The sequence below is a fragment of the Seriola lalandi genome, unplaced genomic scaffold (genome assembly GCF_002814215.2).
Source record: "Seriola lalandi dorsalis isolate HSWRI2012SDOR001 ecotype SW California unplaced genomic scaffold, Sedor1 jcf7180002054581, whole genome shotgun sequence".
Lineage (NCBI taxonomy): Eukaryota > Metazoa > Chordata > Actinopteri > Carangiformes > Carangidae > Seriola > Seriola lalandi.
Genome location: NW_019525134.1, coordinates 3,959,558 through 3,981,237, shown reverse-complemented (window position 1 = coordinate 3,981,237; position 21,680 = coordinate 3,959,558). Strand labels below are relative to the sequence as shown.

At 41.1% G+C, this 21,680-nt stretch overlaps 1 protein-coding gene across 2 annotated transcripts in view; it reads left to right on the top strand.

The window, feature by feature from the left end:
- trpm3 (transient receptor potential cation channel, subfamily M, member 3) overlaps positions 1-20,814 on the top strand; it is a 109,849-nt gene extending 89,035 nt beyond the window's left edge. The window contains exons 17-26 of one of the 2 annotated variants that reach the window (XM_087177111.1): positions 2,533-2,736; positions 5,016-5,156; positions 7,159-7,287; positions 8,543-8,794; positions 9,887-10,061; positions 10,607-10,699; positions 12,397-12,547; positions 13,271-13,464; positions 13,578-13,710; positions 14,498-20,814. In XM_087177111.1, the coding sequence (XP_087033237.1) occupies positions 2,533-2,736; positions 5,016-5,156; positions 7,159-7,287; positions 8,543-8,794; positions 9,887-10,061; positions 10,607-10,699; positions 12,397-12,547; positions 13,271-13,464; positions 13,578-13,710; positions 14,498-16,118 (3,093 nt within the window). In that variant the 3' untranslated portion in view covers positions 16,119-20,814. Of the gene's footprint in view, positions 1-2,532; positions 2,737-5,015; positions 5,157-7,158; positions 7,288-8,542; positions 8,795-9,886; positions 10,062-10,606; positions 10,736-12,396; positions 12,548-13,270; positions 13,465-13,577; positions 13,711-14,497 lie in introns of both variants that reach the window. The other variant, XM_087177112.1, reaches the window with a different exon arrangement.
- The last annotated feature ends 866 nt before the right edge of the window (positions 20,815-21,680 follow it).

The window sequence follows — 21,680 nt, the reverse complement described above, 5'->3', positions numbered from 1 at the left end:
TCAAGCCAGAGGAGACAGAAGGAACACCCCTTAATGACTAAAAAACCTTGAAGTTGTGCTCCACATATTATTCACTGAGGCTCATGTGGTGAACATCCTTTTGAGTCAAGCGGAGAGGTTTCAGTTAAGACTGCTGTTTGAGTTTTGAGCAATTTTGGCACACACGGGTTTTCCAGACGTCTGGTGGTATGGCGATAGGAGGCCGCCGCTCAGATCAACGAGGTTAGGGTTATTTATAATGAAGAGTTGCCCTGGGAGTTGCTATAGGGACGGCTGGGTTCACACATATTCACACACATGGCGAGGCAGGATGATGGGTCTGACTGGCTAGCTTCTTGGAGCCGGGGCAGACTGTAAGTGCTTTAAGTGAGGTTTGCCCTTTGCAGGAGGGAGGGAGAGAGAGTGTTGCTAAGCCAGAAGTAAGACAGAAAGGAAACCATGTGTGCAACAAACAAGATTCAGTGGCCCGAGGAGTTCATGATATACAGCAAATAACATTGTCAAAATGTTGTCAAAATAATGTGTGTGTGCACATTTTTGAGTCACTATAGTTGAGAGGAGAGTCAGCTTCAACCCTCCAATACTCGCCGCTTGTGAGAACATCTTTACTGGAGGCTACAGATGACTATAAATTGCGAGGGCGAGTACATTGATTTCTTTGCATATCAGTAAGTCCAACTATTGACATCTTTACCTCCGACCTCTCAAGATGACTGATGAAGAAGCTGAAGCATTGCTTTCTGCGCTGTGTAATTGGTTTTCTCACTGGTCACTAACCCAGTTCCTTCACTCTAAAACTATTCTTTTCATATATTCAGTCATCTAGGAAACTCATGTAACTGTCTTAACTGACACCTTTGTTATTAAATTATTATTTTTTCCCATTTGTCATACTTCAGCTCATCACAAATGAATGTGAAGTCAATTTGAATTGATTTAATTTCGCTTCACTTTGAGCCAGTCGTCAGTGCAATGAAAGTTTCACTCTGAAATGAGTTAAAGGGAGCTGCTTCCAGAGATAAGAAGACACTCAATTACACTGGTCTCCATCTTCCTCTCTTTCCTTTTTCTTCACCTTCCCACTGTGGTAACAGCCTTGCTCTTTCTTTTCTTGTTTGACTATTATGTATCTGAAGTGTTTACAGCACTCCTGCCTCCTTTATCTGCTGCGGGTGTGTGTCCTTCACATCCATTGTGGCAGCACAGAAGCCTTGCCTGCCTGTCTGGACTAATGGTTTTGTAATTGATGAAAACCCGCGCCTGAGCTGTTGTAAATACCAAAGCTTTGTCATTCAGGCGTGCACAGGCTGGACATGAATGGGAGGTGCTCACAAGGGTAAATTTATATTATGTGTGTTTCACGTGTGCATGTCACTGGCCGATTGTGAAGGCTGGTTTGTTCCAGACTCTCTGTGTCCTAATTTCTGTAGCGCTGCTCATGAACATCTTTATCACATCTGTGGTTTGTCTCTTCCGGCTCTTCTCCCTAATTTTCCTCCTCCTGCACCTCCACTATGAGGGACAATTGACATAAGTATAAATAAATAAATAAATAAATAAATAATTAAATGAATAGATAAATAAAAACATAAAACAATTGGGTAATAAAAATTCTATTTCTATATTTTTACATTTATTTATTTTTTGCATTTCTACATTTATTTATTTATATATGTGTCCGTATGTTAATTAGGTTGGCGGTCCCACCTCAGTCTAAAGCTGGATTGTTATAGTGGTGTGACTGAATGGATGGATCTACTACTACTGCCTTGACTTTACTGACACACGGGAGCCTTGCCTTCAGCTCGCTATTAGCCGCTTAGCTAAACTCTTTACCTCAAAGCACTTTACAGAGTAACTTTACAATATTATAGAGACAAACCAGACAGTTCCCTCTACTAGCAGCACTTGGTGACAGTGGAGAGAAGACACTCCCTTTTGATAGGAAGAAACCCCGACACCCTGAGTGTCGCCCACCCTGAGTCAGGTAAGGCGATGGATGTGAGTTCTGCCTCAACTAGAAAAATGTAACCACGATGTTGTCTGACAAAATCACCAAACATATAAGTTAAAGACAACTGTGCTGTGATTTTGGCTATATTTACTTGTAAAGTGATCACTCAGTGATGGCACATTCAGCCATGCGGACTGAATGTGCTGCTCTGCCTCTCTGCTATTCACTCAGCAGAGTAGATGCAGAAAGTGCTTCTTGCAGTGGGCTGGCAACTGTCCTTTTTGGAAAGTAGCAAAGGTTTGCCCAAAAAGATTTGTTACTAGGTGCTATTTGGGTAAAAAAAAAAAAAAAAAACAGTGCTAAAGAGGTCTGAAAAGTCACTAAATCTAGTAGTGGACCCATCCAATAGATCACATCGCTCCAGCTTTAGACTGAGGTAGGACCTCCTACCTAATTAACATATGGATGGATTTATGTATTTAATTATTTATTTCTGCATTTATCAATTTATTATTATTTATTTATACGTATCTTTTTTTTCCCCTCATGCTCCACTTCCTTTTTCCCTCATCAACCAGGTAATCTTAGGGCTGCTTCTGCCACCGTCCATCCTGAGTCTGGAGTTCAAGAACAAGGATGAGATGTCTTACATGCCCCAGGATCAGGAGGCCTACCTGCAGGAGAAAGAGGAGGAGGAGCCTGAGAAACCAGTCAAGGAGAAGGAGGATGAAGACATGGAGTTCACAGTAAGATCTTACTGTGAGGCGCAGTACAACTCCGTGGTGAGAGAACCCACCTCAGCCCCGCATCTCAGAATCTATACACATTCAAACTTTAGACAATAAGCACACACACACTCTGTTCAGATCATAAAACTGATCACTGACCACACTGACTAGAGTCTGTGTACTTTGTAGTCATCACTTGTGGACCAGTTTTATAAAATGTTGTTGCTGTCCACAGTGAGATGATGATATGCACAAAGATATGAGTGACATACACACACACACACACCCAAACACGCAAACCAACACACATATTCGTTTCTCTATTCTGGCCAACTGGACCCTCCCAGCCAAATCGGCCATTTCCTGTTTCTCGTCGTCTCAGCAAAGACATGGTCGTGGAGTTGTAGCGTCTCAGTCTGTCGCCGCTTGTGGGTTCCCTCCTGTATGTTTCTTCTTCTATCTATCTCCTTCTCTATTTCTCTGCCTTTCCTTTTGTCCCTCTTGTTCTCTACCCAGCTCTCTCTTTGCTTGTTTTTTTTTTATTATTATTTCTTTTGCTTTCGATCTGTTGTTCTATAGCTCTTCCCTTCTCTCTAGTTCTCTTTCTTTTTCTCCTTCTTTCTCCAAGCTCAGATCTGATCGAGGTACAGTACTGTATGCTAGCCGATTGCTGCCCCTCACTCTCTCCCATCAGTGATGGCTTGCTGCAGCATACCACTCAGCATGTCGGCTGCTGAGCATGGGAGGCCCAGGCTTTTGCATTATATAACCATGTCCGCCTGCTGCTGCAGAGCTTAAATCATGCAGAGTCTGAGCACCTTCTCCCGGCTCACAGTGGAAGAGTTGGTCCATCTGCATAGACATGGATGTACAGCAGGATTAGGACTCGTTCCATTTCAATCCAATCAATTCTGGAGATGATACCAAGATCCAGTTTGTGTGTTCAAATCAAGCCTGGAATTTGAAAAGCAATTTAATGCACAAACTGGATCTGAGGTTGCCCCATTGAGTGATTGAACTGAAGTTGAACGCCTTTCAGCACCACTGTACATACTCTCCATCTGCATTGAGCACAGCCAGCAAGCCAGCGCAAAGATTCACAAAGCGGGTCATTTTGCACATGCAGTCCTTGAGGCAGTGTGGTGGTAAACAAAGAATCCTGCTGCCAGAGGATGCATTTGAATGAGCCCTTCCTGTTGCTCTGGCTTCTGACTGTACAAATGCACCTTCAGATACTTATGAATCACATAAAGATTCATACAGATACACAGACTGCTATACCACAGAGGGAGATTGTATTGTCCTATCCTCAGATGCTTTAGATAAACCACACTGTGATGAATGTGTGATAGCTTGTGTCCACTCGCTGATCGGATAATGTGCATGTTCAGTGCAGTAAAGGCATGGTGTGATTTACACACTGGCATCTGAATCTGTTCACCTTGAAGGCCCTGTCTCTGTGTGCCTTGGAGAAAACTTTGGCTGTATATGTTTCATATATTCAGAAAAAAATAGAAATCCCTTTATTCCTGACTGATAGTGATTTCCTCTTTGATTTCTTGCTGATTTTTTAGCAATGGTTTTATCACTATTGTACCTGTTTAACCACCTGGGAACTTAAACCAGCATCTCATGGCATATTTCAAATATTTGGACAGACTTTCCAAAATGTTATCTTTGCCCAGGTTGATTATACTTGTTGACATACAATACAATTCCATGAATTAACTCCCTCAGAGGTCTGGTGTTGTTTTGACATTAAGACCATGACCCATAAAAACAGTGGGCTCCAAACCCTCTATCATGGATAAGGAAATGTGTCACAGATTGAAATGAGATATCTATGTCCGATCTTTTCCCTTTCCCTTTTCTGTCGTCTTTCTGTCATTATCTTTGTCCCTCTTCTATCTCTTAATTGTTGTCTGAGACACAATCCATGAGTGTCTGTGTCTGCGTCATACTGTGTTACCAGCCTTCACCCAACACTCCACCTCAAACACACATTTCACATTTTGGAATGATGACATTGCCTGTGCTTGCTTCTTTGATTATGATATTAAAACTTTGTTGTAGCCCATAATGTAACACCTCTCCCCGTTCTCCCTTTTTCTCCGTTTTTCTTTGTTCTTTGGTTCTTCGCATCCCACCTCCTCCCTTCCACATACTTGTCCTCATGATCATCCTCATGTACCCCCTGGATTTCCTCCCCAAACTCTTCCTGCTCTGTCTTTCCAATCCATCACGCTTCCCTCTTCCCACACTCTCCATCCCTTTATCCCTCACATCTTTCACTCCGTCCTCCCTCGCTCTACTTGGGGTTTGCATTCGCCCAGGCAATGCTGGGTAAGGTAACCACGGAGACATCCAGAAAGAAGGATGTTGAGGAGGTACAGAACCGCCACCGCCTCATCCCCATGGGACGCAAGATATATGAGTTCTACAACGCTCCGATTGTGAAGTTCTGGTTCCATACGGTCAGTGTCGGCTTCAGCAGCATTACCTACGCAGCTTCCTGTTGGCACTGTCAGTGCTTACTGTATCTCTGCAACAGCACCAGTTGCTGGTTTCCTGTCATAAGCTTTTACTTCCACAGTGCTTCCATCGCCATTAACCTGTTGCACCCTGTCATTACCCAGCTTTAGTAGGGTGGGAAAGTTTAGTGTGGATGAGATGGGCAGACCGATGGAAGCAGGAACAGGGGAGTGAGAAGGAGAAGTGAGTCAGAGGGAGGTTTTGTATTGACCGTGTTAACACACACTGAAACCTCTGACTTGCTCATCAAATGCTTGATATAAGTTGGTCTTTTGTTCTTTGGCTTTTTCACTTTACTTTCCCAGTAATCACAGGGATTTCACTGTTTATTTATTCTGAGAAAATACTCTGACTGCCTTTTGTTTCATCCCATTTTCTCTTCTCTGGCTATTTACTCCCCTCCTCTTCTCCCCCCACCTCTCCTTTCTGGCCTTCAGGTTCAAGAAAAAATTCTACTGTGAATTTCATTAGTGCTCTTGTGGAACAGATGCTGGGTTTTCTCGGGGTCAAAATGTGGTCTTTACCTCGTTACTGGATTTGTATTCATACTCGTCACCCGCTGTAAAGCACTGCACTGTTTATAAAGGCATCACACAAACCAACTGTGCATGTGCGACTGAATGAAAACAGTCCTGGTCACACATTATTAAAATCACTTTACCTGCTTACTTCAGTGGAATGCTTAATTTAAAACTGGAAGAAAGTCACAAGTCTACATTTTGTATTACTTAAATATGCTATTTAAATATGTGAAAGCTTTTAACAGCTAACCGGTTAACCCTAGCTGTCCAAATCAATTCAAATATATTCATATAATTTAAACAGTCCTACTGAATCACTAATCCCTGGAAACCATTAAAGGTCATCAAAAGTGTCATCAATCTGATTGAAATCCAGTAATGACAGAACCCATGTATGAGAAAGAGATGTAAAAATGGGTTTTATATGCATATGTGTCAAGCCTTCTGGGGACTAATCTTTAGATGGTTACGCTTGCATTGTGATCCAAATTTGATCTAGTGTGGATTGTAATGAGCCACAGCACACACATAGCTCTACAGTTCATCTGCTTTTGCCAGGCCCGCTGACAGTGAGCTGCTTGTGGACTAAACTTGTCTTTATTATATATTCTTACCACTTTATCTGATCACTTGACTTACCTTTTATTATTCTAATAACTTCACACTGTGCTAACTACAATATTGACTGTATCTGGATGTTATTAATCTTCAGCACTTAATGGCTTCATCTGTACATTATTCATAACCGGACTATCAGTCAATGTTCCCACTTATCCATTCATTAATCTTTCTGCTTATTCATCTTAGCTGCTGTCTTCATGTACCAGTTGATATATGTACTCTAATGCATCTGGCTGCTATGACAGTTGGCTTTCGCTGTGGGAATTAATACGCCCAACTATCTATCTATCTATCTATCTATCTATCTATCTATCTATCTATCTATCTATCTATCTATCTATCTATCTATCTATCTATCTATTTATATATCTATCTATCTATCTTTCTATCTGTCTATCTGTCTATCTATCTATGTTTAGGAAAAATTAAAGTGGACAGCTGACATGGATTTAAATAGTTACAGCCACAGGAGACAAGTAATGGACATTTTCAGGCCAAGTGTGGCGGCACAGCAATCAGTGCCTTGACATCAAATCTCTATTATCAGATCTGAAAAACTGCATTAAAGGGAGGTGTAATGAGGGTCAGCCATTCATTAAATAAGCGTTTAATTTGAGCAGTTACACACAAAAACCCTTTTCACATTCGCCTTCGAGCCCGTTTGTTTGCAGAGAGAGAATTGAACTTTATTGATGTACAGTTTGCTAATGTGGGAAAAGTGTACAAACACACACACACTAACACAAGCGCATAACCATCAATGTGTCCCTGCTGATTTCCCACACCATTGTGTTTTATGTAGATGGCATACGTTGGCTACCTGATGTTGTTCAACTACATTGTCCTGGTCAAGATGGACCTGTGGCCTTCTCCTCAGGAGTGGATCGTCATCGCTTATATCTTCACCAATGGCATCGAGAAGATGAGAGAGGTACACTCGATCCTTGCAGTGGCTGCATGCAAATGTGCACAGTGAATGTAGAACTGTATTGAGCATTCAATAATAATTTCTACACCACTGAACTGAAGACCGGAGGCTTGTCACCATAATGTTGCCTACCTGCCCGGAGGGCAGAGGCTAAGCATTATGTCCATATCATCAAACAGCTCAAAGTAAATGGGGATAACAGTGATTGGATCATTGAGGTGGAAGCCCTTTCATTTTCTAAGTCTGATCTAAATCTGAGTCTGATCTCTCCTGTGTTTATGACTTAAGAACAGATGGAAAAAACAGGTTTTGCCAGGATAGTGGGCTAACAGCTAACAGCAGCATCACTAACGCTAATGGAAGATTAGCAGTAATTAATATACATTTCTAGCCAAAAGAAAGACATGGCAGTAATGTTACAGAATGTGCTAACACACAACACATATACATGTACACATATATATGCTTTTAGTCCTATTTAGACTGGGGTAGTGGTGCACTTCAACCTCTTGTGGCTGGATATTACAACAGCAACACTTTTGACAAAAAAAACAAAAGAATTCACCTGCCAAAATCTTTTCATCTGTTGCCACAGATAAAAACAAAAATAGAGAATGCACCTGGCAAAACTGTTTTCTACCACCTGGTAAAACTTTTTTTCACCTTTTTTTATGAATGACAAAAAAGGAAGTTACAAAAATAATCCCGGTAGAACTTTACTTTAGCATGGCAAAAGTTTTTTCCACTTGTTTCACAGATTTATAAACAATTAAGACACTTTAGAAAGATTATCCTGGCAAGACATTTTTTTTCTCTTGTGATGAAAATAGATCACCAGAATTAATTTTTCTCACTTGCCTTTCAGGGCTTCTGTAGGAGCAGTAGAGAAGGTCAAAGGGAAAGAGAATGGAAGGGGGAGGGTTGTGGATATAGCAATAAATAGAGATGGGAAAACAGAGAGAAAAAGTAAATAGAAAATAGAGGTGTGTGTCTGGCTCAGTCTCACTCTGTGGCTGTGTTTATACTGTAAGTGTATGAAATGCATTAATCATTGTGTCACATCTGACTACATTCTCTCATTGGTGAACTCATACTGCCCTCTTATGGTGGTCGTGATATAATGTATTTCTATTTTTCTATTCTATTTCAATCACTTTTCAGTTTTTCCATTCAATGAATACTTCGTTCCATCACCTGCATTTCAGCATCCATCTCTTGTTTTCCTTTCTCTACTAATTTCTCTCTAAACCTCCTCCAGATCCTGATGTCAGAGCCGGGGAAGTTATTACAGAAGGTGAAGGTGTGGCTTCAGGAGTACTGGAACATCACAGACCTTATGGCCATCCTCATATTCTCGGTCGGCATGGTTCTGCGTCTCCAGGAGCCGCCTCTCATGAGCTACGGGCGGGTCATCTATTGCGTTAACATTATCTATTGGTACATCCGGCTGCTCGACATCTTTGGAGTCAACAAGTACCTGGGTCCTTATGTGATGATGATTGGCAAGATGGTGAGAGGAGGCAGGGGTGGTGACGTGTGTGTTTGTTTGTCTTTTTATTTTCTATCTATAGTACTTCTCACATTTTTTCTCCACATTATCTATTCTTCATTCATATCTGTGTGTTTGTACTTTCTGACTTCACTCAACCTGATTAATCGTGATTAGGAGTTAACTGTGTACCATGATTACAGAGGCATAATTTGTATGTGGTGTGCAGGCCCCATCTGACCTCCATTCCTCTTAACCTTATTGTTTGATCTCAGAGAGAACAAGACCAGAACCTCTGAAAAATACATGAAGACAAAACTAGCAAAGGATCAAAGACCCAACTCAGTCAAACATCTGTCTGATGTTTGACTGCCATTAACAAGAGCTGTGTACCACTGGAGTCAAACTCTGTTTGATATTAAAATCAGCAATTAGTTAGAGAGCGAGAGAGAGAGATTTGGATTTGCATTCAACGACTTGGTCAGATAATTGGCATTTATGATACTGCGGCACCGTAAGATGACTTTAAGTCAAAGCAGTTAGAGAAGAGAAATAAAGAAAAACAAATTCTGAATTGTAAATACAGTCACCATACTTGCAAACTGCATTCTTACACAAAGGGCTGTTCCAGCTTTCCAGAAAGACAATAGATGACAGCCTTAATCCAAAAATACACTGTGTAGCAAAGCCTAGTGGAAATAAACTAGCTCAGAGGAAGGGTTTTCCCCTGCTTCAGCGCTGTAACTTCCCTAATCAATCTGGGATTAACCTAAATTAAGTGCATTTTAAATGTTGACTTTCGGTTTCATTCCAGAGCAAATTGAATTGAGGTTTGATTGACCAACCAAGACTCAGGAAGGAATAGCAATCAAAAAATGCATTTCAGACCAGAAATCATCAAACTTAAACTGCTTCTCCAGCACACTCCCTTCCTGTTCCCCTGTCTTGCCTCATTACTGCTTTCTACGCTTTATCCATTCCTTCTTGTTCTATCATCATTTCTTTCTATAAACATTCTTACCAACTGCTATTCATTTTTTTCTCTCCTTAAACCACTCACCCCTTCCCTTCTCTCTTTGACAACCCTCCTCTACCCCCCTCTCCCTCTGTCAGATGATCGACATGATGTATTTTGTGATCATCATGTTGGTGGTGCTGATGAGTTTTGGGGTGGCGCGTCAGGCCATCCTTAACCCTAATGAAGACCCATCCTGGATGCTAGCTAGGAACATCTTCTTCATGCCTTACTGGATGATCTACGGAGAGGTGTTTGCCGACCAGATTGACCGTAAGTTCAGGGCCAGAGTTTCAGAGCTATTGATTTAACTTCATCTCTGTTGATTCAGGGGAGGATAGTTCCTGAATACACATGTATCTCAGTGCAGAAATTACTAACTTAGTTTTCAGTCATTTTTCTACAGGTTACTGGAAGATGTCCTCTTGTAACACACATATTAAAAACACTTTAGTACAAGGCAAATTGCATCTGCAATCACAGTGATAATGAATTAGGGAAATTCTTGACAAATCTTCTTTTTACACCACCATTACTTAGCTTGTTACGATACGACATTAATGCCTACTGTCATTTTGTCTTGACCTATTTTGTCTCTACGTTTTTTTATACCATGTAGACAGAGTGACATTTTGACTCAATAAATTAAAAATAGACTGCAAGCAGTGTCTGTGAGAAAATGTCCTGAGAGTGAGAGTGTATTTGTGTGCTGTTCTGTTGTCTATTTGTATGGTAGTATATATGATGGGTGTGTACAGAATGTGAGGAGTGGCCCAAAGAGAAGAGATCTGAAATAATGTTTTCATTCTTTGTTTCAGATATGCATAGTAGGAAGTTACAGCACAGGCTGAATGAAAAACTCTGGCTGGTCGAAAATTACTTTCGAACTCACGGAACCTGGCGTAATAACGGTCCATCCCACATTGCCCAATACAGTCAAAATCCCAGTAAATCAATAGATACAGACCTCAGTTTAACCACATCTACCTATCCCACCTCTCCTTCATCATCCTCACATTACCACCATGTCATGCCCACTCCCAGCACTAGAGGAAACTTGAGACAAAAGTGTGCATGCGGCTCCACACGCTCTAAGGTTAAAGTTGCCCCCACGTGTTGGTATCTTGGGTCAGCTACTTTTTATCAGCAGCATTTTCTGTAAATACCAGAGACCAGTTCAGGAGAATCTGAAGTGGAACAAGGCCAGATTCTATGGGATCACCGGTCCTCTCCAAATCTTTGACTGAGAAAATGAGTAGCTTGACCCGAGGCTATATCTGTAGGCAACTTTACACTGACTAATTTTGGCACTGGCTGGCAAATGGCACTGTTACATGGCAGTAGCACTTTTCAGATGTTTTCTAATGTCTTTATTTTTTGTATTTATGTTCAAACAGCAAGAGGAACTATCAAAGTTGTAAAATTTGATATTCCCTTGATGTTTCTTCTACCCATTTTTTCTCTCAACTTTTAATTAGTTTTATTTGAAAAAGTGACCCTGCCATGTTAACACCGTCTGTCACATAAACCATATCACCCTTCCTTTATGCCGACTCAGCTTCTCACTGGAGCAATTGCAACATTGCCAAAATTCTTCTACCAATATAGCCAACATTTAGCATAAGTAAGCATTCAGATTTAAACATGAATATCATATCATGCACGAATAAAACACACACATAACATGCAAACACCCTCAGCAGAACATGTCTATCAGCCACCTTCCATCATCTATAATCTGTTTTTTCACGTGGTTCAGTTGTCAGAGTTTTTAAATCCAAATTTCTTTTAAGGTAAAAATTTAAAAAAATAGAAAAATTACTTCAGTTCTCTGTCTTTGGGCTGCATTGTGTGAAACAATTGAACATCAAGCAATGAGGAGCATGACTAGAATGAATCTCAAAGGCAAACAAACAAAGAACAAATCCCGAATGTTCCCCAGATAAGCCACAGCAACTGAACCATCACAGATGGAAAAAACATACTATGTATCCTGAATACATTTCAAATGATTCAGAGTAATCAACCATTGCTGAATGAAGCTATGGCACACATATGTGACAATATATTTTAAACATTGACTACATGTTTAAATGTATTGGAGGCACAAATTGTGATGACACATGATGAATGTTTTTTTTTTTTTTTTATGTGTCTATTTTGTTTTAAGATGCACATTTCTGATCATGAGCCCCTACCATTATTGTGTCCGCTCTTTCCAGTCCCCTCTTTAAGAGAAGAAGCATAAAAACAAATTATGCTTCTTGTTTGTTTGCAAAATATGTACTTATGCATTTTGTTTGGTATTTTCAGGTCAGCTCGTCCCTTTGTTTTTGTCTCTTTGTTATCACACAATCTACAGTTCATCTTTGAATGTTTCATGTCTTTTTTAATTTGCTTAGTTTTTATTTCACTATATGTTTTATTTTTCTTGCTGTGTCTTCTGTTCATGATATATGTCTGCATGTTTTTCTAATTTGTCATGCACCTAAATTTTTATACTAAACCATTATTTTGATGGATTCAAGTCTGTATCTAAAGACGTACTTTAACCCTAACCCTTGTATTAACTTGTATGTTTGTGTATTTACTTTGTGACGGCGTGCAGCCCCCTGTGGGCAGAACATCACTACAGAAGATGGGGTGGTGGTGGCCCTGCCTCCCTGTAAGACGGGTGCGTGGATTGTCCCAGCCATCATGGCCTGCTATCTGTTGGTGGCCAACATACTGCTGGTCAACCTTCTCATAGCTGTGTTCAAGTACGTAAACGCACAAATAATTTCTAAACTTGAGAAAGTAATGCTTTGCACACAGACCTGAAAGACACTTATTTTGGCAGCATGATGACAGAAGTGATTTATATCTGTTCTCCAACGCTCTCTCCAAAACTGTATCACTCAGACATGTTAGTCATAGTCTAATTTATGCAGTTTGTGTGTGTGTGTGTGTGTGTGTGTGTGTGTGTGTGTGTGCGTGCGCGTGCGTGCGCGCGCGCGCGAGTGAGCGTGAGATAGAAAGTGAAATTGTTGTTTCTGTTTGGGCTGCTGTTAAGCCACAGTCATTGGAGGCTGGCTGCAAATTGTATTATCAGAACAGGATGGTGCTTCTTCCAGAGAGACATTACCATGCTAATGATCTGTTATTGTGCCTCTGAATAATCCATGTAGCAAGGCGATCATCCTCGTCCTCACATTTGTCTGGGTGATTACCAAAAAGTGCACAAAGGAAAAAACAATCGTTAAATTGAAGGTTTAATCACATTACGCATTACAGCAATCATTTATTGTGTTGGGCAATGTCTTAATTTCTATTTCCACATACTCCGTGTCTGAACTTGGCTCTGCAGTGCAGCAGCATGCTAAGTGAAGAAATCAATTCAACAACCAATCAGATCTGTATATGTTTATCTGAGAAGAACATGATGTATGGTTTACCTACAATAAGTTAATCCTCGATGGCACATCTGTCTGTTATTATCACAGCAATACATTCTTCGAGGTGAAGTCCATCTCCAACCAGGTTTGGAAGTTCCAGCGCTACCAGCTCATTATGACCTTCCATGAACGGCCAGTCCTTCCTCCACCCCTCATCATCTTCAGTCACATAACCATGGTCCTCAAGCACCTGTGCTGTCGCTGGCGCAAGCATGACGACGACGAGAGGGACTATGGACTGAGTGAGTGACTGAGTGTATATACAGTATCATACAGTATATTTCGGCTATCATTATACTACCAAACAGATAAATATGAGTATGTTGCATTATCACTCAAACTCTTTCATCCACAGAGCTTTTCATCACAGAGGACGAGCTGAAGAAAGTCCACGACTTTGAGGAGCAATGTATAGAAGAGTACTTCAGAGAGAAAGATGACAGATTCCACTCCTCAAATGATGAGCGGATCAGAGTCACTTCTGAAAGGTCGGACATGACTACACTGAAAAATTATGTCTATATCGTCCCTGTAGCTTTCAGCCTATTGAGAATTGTTATATACAGCGTAACTGAGAGCTTAACGCACTGCAACTTAAGAAAAAAAAAAACAAAAACATCTTCATCAATTCGACAACACACACTTCTTTTTTCTTTGCGCCGCATTTCAGTGCAAATACAGAAAAGAGAAGCAAATATACATGCTGCCATATACATACACAGAACTAAGATGAAACAAATCTGAAATGTTTTAAGGGATGCCAGTGGCTGAACTGCTGCTCCTTATTTTGAAATGACCACAAAGACTTGGACTGTGACTGACTGCACACATGGGACAGAAACAAGTGCATATTTTCCTATCAGGAAAGCCAGTTATTGGCAGCCTAACCCATAAGCTTTCAATGTATTTAGATCAATAGCGTTATTGAACCAAGCAGAGAGTTTACTCCAGTTTTTAAAACCCAGATAGCATGAGCATGGCATAGCATTCACCAATTTCTTTCCCTTTAAACATTTCTGTTGTGTTTTGTGTTATATGTCCTTTTATAATTGCAGTGCATTTCCAACTGTACCATACTGTATATGTTGTCACTGAAAATTTTTCCTCTGTTTCCTCAGTTTTTTATTGTATTACTATTATTATTTCCTTTTTTTTTTGCTTTTGCTGCAGTGTGGTTGTCCCTCTGTCAACATTTTCTTCACCACCTTCCTCTGCTATTCTTCCCACTCCAGTGCTTTTAATGTCGTTTCTCTACTTTCTTCTCTACTCTATCAGGGTGGAAAACATGGCAATGCGTCTGGAAGAAGTCAATGAGAGGGAACACTTCATGAAGGCGTCACTGCAGACTGTTGATATTCGTCTGGCACAAATGGAGGAGCTGATTGGACGAATTGCCGTGGCACTAGAGCGTGTGACAGGGGTTGAACGTGGTGAGGTCAACAAAGCACGTTCCAGGACTTCATCTGACTGCACAGACTCTGCATACATACTCCGCCAGGGTGAGTGCCCAGAAGCAGCATACATCCTCCGTCAAAGCAGCTTTAACAGCACAGAGGGGAATGCCTACCGTCTACAGGAGGCACTGGAGGGAACAGCTGAGGGCTCCATGTCCCCTCCCTCTCCTACTGGCATGACCACACGCACAAGAAGCCACTCATTTTATGTCGGAGGTGGTCGCGGTGGTGAACGTGCGAGTGGAGCTGAACGAGCTGAGAGCTTCTTCAAAGAGCGCTCACTCAGTCTCCACCGAGCCAACAGCTCACAATCTGTGTCCTCAACTGCCGCCCCCAAGGAGTCTAAGCCCCTCCCCCTGGCGACGTTGTCGGTCTCCCAGCAGCACCGTCCATCATCATGCATTGATATCTATGTCTCAACTTCTGAGGAGGTGGGGCCTTCAGAGGTCTTCCTGGATCCTCTCCGTGTGGTCCCACCGCTCCAGAGAGACTCCTCGCTCCAGTCAGATATCATGGAGACGGTGATGCCGGGAGGCCGGGACTTCAGCAGCGCTGCCACCAGCGGATTGGGCGACAGGCACTCGGAGGGCGTTGCAGGCAGCAGCGGCACAGCTGGAGCTATGTTTGATGACAGTGCAGCTGCTGATTTGTCGTTGTGCTCAGCCCACCTCTTACCAGACACCACCTTACCCCCTTGGGACATAGAACCATCCCCACCTCCCTCAGCAGGGCTGCTCGAACGCTCTAAGAGCAGTCGCTACCTCTCTACGGCAGGCACAGCATTCCTGGACGAGCCTTCTCTGGTCAAATCCCACAGCCTCATGTTCACACCAAGAGGCTGCTATGGTGGACTGGGGGCAGGAGTCCAGGTAAAAGCTGCAGAGTACACCAGCATCACTGACTGCATCGATACACGCTGTGTCTCAGCTCCATACGCTCCTGCAGAACGCTCACATTCCCCTGGAGGATCCACCTCATTCCCCTTTGATAAGCCGTCAGACATTGGTTCCTCTCACCCAGAGAGAGAGGCAGAGCTTAGCCACACAGAGTCTGATCCAGAGGACCCTGAGGACCTGATTCCAGCCCCTGATACGCCTCGCCTTGGGGGCCTTGGCGGGCCCAGTGGGGCCCCTCTCTGCTCCCCCTTCTCCAGGCTGGAGCGAGCAAACAGCTGCTCCTCAGATGACTCCCATCCTTCCCTCACGCTGGCCCCTCCGCACCGGAAGAGCCTGTCGGTGAGTGAGAGGATGGAGAGGGGACCGGGTCTGGGGGCAGACAGGGGGCCTGGGGCTGGGGGCCGGGGTCTGGCAGGAACCAGAAACCCCTTCCTCAGGAGCAAGTCTGGAGCACGGCCTGAAACAGCCAAGACTGACAGCCTCTCCATGAGGAAGCTGGCCACTCCATCAGCTTTCCGCAGTTTTGATAGACAAAACTACACGTGACAAGGACACTGGTCAGCACACTCACACACTGATAGGACCAGGGAGGAAAACTGAGGGCAAAAGTGAAAACAGGGTGAAGTTGCCCATAGATGGTGATCTGGGCCAGAGCTACAGTTTTTTCACTTATGTTTTAGGTTAGAAAGATGATAAAAGTTTATTCATAGTACGTACTGGAGGGCAACTTTACCCTGGATCATGAATCGGGGGAAAGGGATGGGAGATGTAGGGGTCCTACTGTACACCAGTCAAATACAAAGAGCTATGAATCTAGACTAGTTTTTACCTCCTCTTGTAGCTAAGTAACTCTCAATGGGGTGTTATGGCAATGGAAGGTGTATTTGTACTGTATGTCTTCCACCCACCACCTTTACGTCAAGTAGACATCTGTCACTGTGTTACATCACATATCCATCACGTTAGTCAGAGAAAGTGTACTGTTACTCTTAGCTGCATTATTTTGTAGAAACTGTCCAGTCTGAGAGACAGAGCGAGGAGAAAGAAAGATAAAACAACCACCTCATTTTGTCATTTTGTCTTAGCATAGAGTCATTACTTTCACTAAACTTTCACTTTAAATACATTTTTCTAACTCCACCCTAAGACCCCAGCACAAGCAAACAGAAAGAAGCTAACATTTCTGGCTGCTTCATAAAGGAAATCAGTGAAGTGTTTGAAACCCCTCGTGGTTGCATTGGAAATGATGGCAACAACTTACCTCTGGATACACTAACACATCTTTCAAATAATCAATATTTATCTTTTTGCAAAGAAATATCAAATTTGTTTTTTGTTCACATATTGTAGTAGAACAGTTTTTATTTCTTTTGTCAGATCAGCTAGAAGAAGAAAGCAGTGTTTCAACATACTCCAGACAAAAGGTCATTACGCTGTCACATGTTTCCAGTCATGGCTGTCCAGTGTCAGCGATCTGTATCATGCAGTGACTGGGAAAGTAAAATCTGCATTTGATTAGCCACGTGATAAGAGTGAATAGCTAGAAGCTATCAGGAAGAAGTGAGGAAGAAATTGTGACATGAAGACTGAGCTCAGCATGTGACAATATCCAGTGTTTCACAGCTCGTGATTGGAGCACAGATTCAAGGCATGAGTCTATATTAGTAAAGCAAATGACGGCAGGCAGTGCTTTGAAGGCCAATGCATAAGAAAGGAAATGAGATAGAAGAGTTTTGTTTGAAGTGCATGTTGACATTCACATGCCTATTTACATGTCTACATACATTCATGGTCAGTGAAGTCCTACATATCACTTGGAAATAAACTTATCTTCAGACCTGACCCCAGAGAGCTTTAACAAGTGCAATTGCAAAAAATGGGGACAAGAGGGCGCTGTGAGCCTACTTCAGAACCAATGCTTGCTGGGCGAACCTGATATGAACCTTCTTTGCCTGCACCTGACACCAAAAATCTTTCCATTCAACCAATCGTAGCTCTCTTGTAGCCCAGCACCTCCTCCTTCAGGTTTTGGCAGTGGCATTATGTTGCAATGGTTTTATACCCACCTACACCTAGTGGATCCGTCCTTCATCTATTCCATAACTGTCATTCATTTGCTTTTCTCCTTTATTTATTTTTTATTGCATTTAAAGCCAGCCACTGCAAAAGCAGACTTTAAGAGAAAGCAGTTGCCCCATGACTAAGCCTATTATAAATCATACACAGGTCAAGAAAATGTTTCTTAAGAAACAGCTCATTTATGAGTTTACTTTATGAAAAAAATAAAGCTTGAGAATAAGCTGTCGAGTATATGCATTCTAGCTGAGATTTAAGAAAGGCGTGCATTTTAAGTGACATGGAGGATGAAAAATGGGACTATTATTATTAAAAGATGAAAGCCAGATCAGTGTTTTAAAATTTTCTCATTTTTTTATTCTAGTGGAAGAAGTCTGGAGGGGAAGAAGAAGTCCTTCTCTGATAGCTTTGTAAAGATAAGATAATTAATTAATAGAATTCTTACTGATTTTTTTATGTTTATGTTTTATATTTCCTCGCTATTACAATTCATTTTAATCATGTTGCATTTATTTTGAGATTGATTCTATTTATTGACATTTTCTTGCTCATTGATAATTACAGTAAATGCCTGTTTGAATTACAAAATTAATATTTATATCTACTCAGTGATATTTTTGTCGAATTTTAAGTATTTTCTAATTAAACTTTTAAATTTAATAAAAGATGACCATCTACATGCACTAAATGCTGATGTATTATATTATTTATTAAATATAGAATTGTCTGATATACTGTACATTTCAATCATATTTAAAGTATTTAAAGTAGTTTTTATTGTACGTTTTATCAAGCAGCTTATGAGAATTTTCTAATGTAAAGTTGACATGGCAATACACAGTTGCCAGTATACCAAACTTAGGGTGCCTTTTGGGCATCGATGGAGTATGTGGGGACTGAAGTGATTCAAAAGTCTGTGAAATTTCTCATCTGTTTCTTTTTCTTCTCTAATCACAGAGCCCAAATATCAGTAATTATTTTCAACATTTGGCTTTTGCATACTCTCATAGACCTTTGTTGTTCTCTTTAAACACTTCTGCTGTACAGAGTAGGGGACTGTTGTTATTAGTAGACTGTGTCATTGCTTGTATGGACATTTATTTGAATCCACTCAAACACATAAAACGATATGATTGAGAATAATTCATAGCTGAAGAAAAAAAATTATTTGCACACGAAACTGAGACATATGTATGAGGATAAAGCATCACCATGAAGTTGGTGCTGCTGCATTAATTCTATTTTCTTGCTTGAATTGAAAGCTTTGACTTATCTCTGTGTTACAACCCAGCCTGCTGGATGATCCAAACTGTTAATATTCCTGCTAAACCTGGCCTAAACTTTAAAGGGGTGCCCCAGTGATTTAGTACTGTACTTCCATAAAGTTAGAGGACTTACAAGAGACAGATTTAAGAAAAGAATGGTTAAAATTGAAGCAACAAAGGCCAAGATACCCTAACTTTTAGTCCCAAGTATGGGTCAAGCTTCTACAATTTCCATAATGCAGCTGAGTAGCATCTTTTTATGAGACCATGCCTCATCATTAAATACGTACAAATTTCAAATTCCTGATCCTCAAGTCTCAAAACTAACTGAAGATCAGGGTTATTTTCTTAAATGTCAAAAACTCCCTCCAGAGCTACAAAATAAATCATCATACAACTGTAAACTGGCTTTTATTTGTACGAACAGTGGAATGCCCCTTTAACCCAGTAACTACAACACCAACATAAATTATACTGTTGACACATGGTCAGTATGGATCATTTAGGTTGGACAGACCGGGGGGTAACACACTTTAATACCTATAAGATGACAAGTAGGATGTTGTAGTCGGTCGATTCATACAAAGGAACTTATCTGCAATGTCCTCAACAACTATGTAGGTTACAGTATGTTTTAGAGAGGAAAGGTTGACCCCAAGTCAATGCTCAGGGACAACATTACCCCAGTGATGCAAGGTAGTAAGTATATCATGAAGTCGTCGTGAAGGAAGGAAGGAAGGAAAGAAGGAAAGAAAGAAAGAAAAGAGTTTGTCTACAGCAGACTTCCAATATAAACACTGTGCTTTATGAGTTTAACCCTGAAGCTTTGTGGATCGTACAGAATCTATAGATTTTGTATTCTATGTCTTCAGAAATGGCAATAGTGTATGAATGAATGTCTTCATACCTGATTGACTTGTTCACTAATAGAAGTTTAACTTCCCGACAGTACAAACAATAAGGAGGTTTATGGAGAATTGTTTTTCGATAGAGAGAGCTTTGGTCATACACAGTTGACCCTTACATAGTGAATCCAACCAAAATTTGCCAAACCAAATGGAAACGAGCTGAGCCGTGCTCTACTGATATGTTGTTGACACAACTGTGGCAAACAGGCCTAACCAAGCAAATGTCGTACAGTTCAGCTCAGTTTTGCATGGCTAAGTATAAAAACAGATGTCGGACTGAGAGTTTCGGCCCTTCTATTTGACCTGCTGTCATAGGAAATCAAAATGTTCTTTTCTTATTTCTTTATCCTTACAGTAAGGAATATGAGACAGCAAATATGTCTGTGTGTACATGATTCTTGAATGGTTTTGTGATATGTTGACATGGCTGTTGCGGAAGGTATTGACAGAAGGTGTGTGTGTGTGTGTGTGTGTGCGTACGTGTGAATGTGCGTGTACATGAACTGCGTGTGAATTCAGAATTGTTGATGACACTAATAACAGGGAGGCATGCCAACACAACACAACCCAACAGAATCTCAATGTACAGTATTTTTTAAATATTTTCCTATACTGTATCTATAGTTTTGTGGAATCATGAGCAAATGATGATAATCAACAGATCTGCTTCCCTCCTATGACGACCTTTGACTCATAAGATAAAGAGCATTTATGTTTTTTCTGCAATAATTGCTGATGTTGTGCTTCTACAACCGAAAGGGACTTACTCCCCTGCTGATCACACTTTATGTAATGTCCTTTAAATGCATGCAGTTCTTCCACTCAGAGTGTACAGAGACAACATGTAAAGATGACTGAGAGAAAGATAGAGCGAGATTATAACATGAAATCAAAGTAGTGAGTATTTGGATGCAAATACAAATCTGTATTCTTCAATGTGAATAGGATCATGTCTGGCATGCATTGTTAAATAAACAATTAAATAGATTGGTATTCTGTGTCTCGCCTGTTTTTAATTTGCCCAGGTCAATGACAAAAAGACTTATAATGTGTATGGCAGATGTGAGAAATGCATGTAAAGTTAGAAGTGGGTTTAGTGCTATCGTATTTGTTTTAACGATGAGAAAAGACCAGCAGAGTTGTTTGTCAGACACACAAGCTAATCCTAACCCTAACCCTTAGTTTTGGATTGATGATCTAAAACCCGTAAACCTAGACATCAGGAACATCTGCATTTCTTTCACTCCTTTTTATGATTTAAGCTACAAACTGGGGGCGAGAGCTGTTAACCTCAATGTTGTAGAACTCATAAAACAACTAAGGCTCACAGTGTGTAAACCATCAAGTAATGAGCCACATCACACAAGCTGTTCTGCAGTTATGGCAGAATGTCAGACCCCCACCGCGTGTCACTGTCGCCTCCCATTGGCTGCTGGTGAGATGAGTGGGACAGTTGCTGCTGCAATGTCAAAACTTGTCCCACCGCCATGAGGCATCTTTCTTACAGTTAATTTTTCCTTCATGGTATACCTCTGGCTCTCAGGTCTGGTGAGCTGAGCTTCTGAAGTCTGTAAAACACCCAATAAACACCTGTGTGTCCCTTTGTTGATTTAAACAAACTAAAAAGGACCACCTCTGCATTTATATAGATGTTTCTTTCAAACTCTTTGCTTCACTCTGCTTTGTGGTCACAATACCTGCACACCTGTATTACAATACAATCAGTGCAGTAGTCCTGTGATAAATGTTTTCTTTGTAAAGCAATGTTCCCTTTTTTGTGACCCATGTTTGGCACAATATCTCTTACAGTATAATGTAATTGGCAGAAGCACACAAGGCCACAAAAATCAATGAATGCA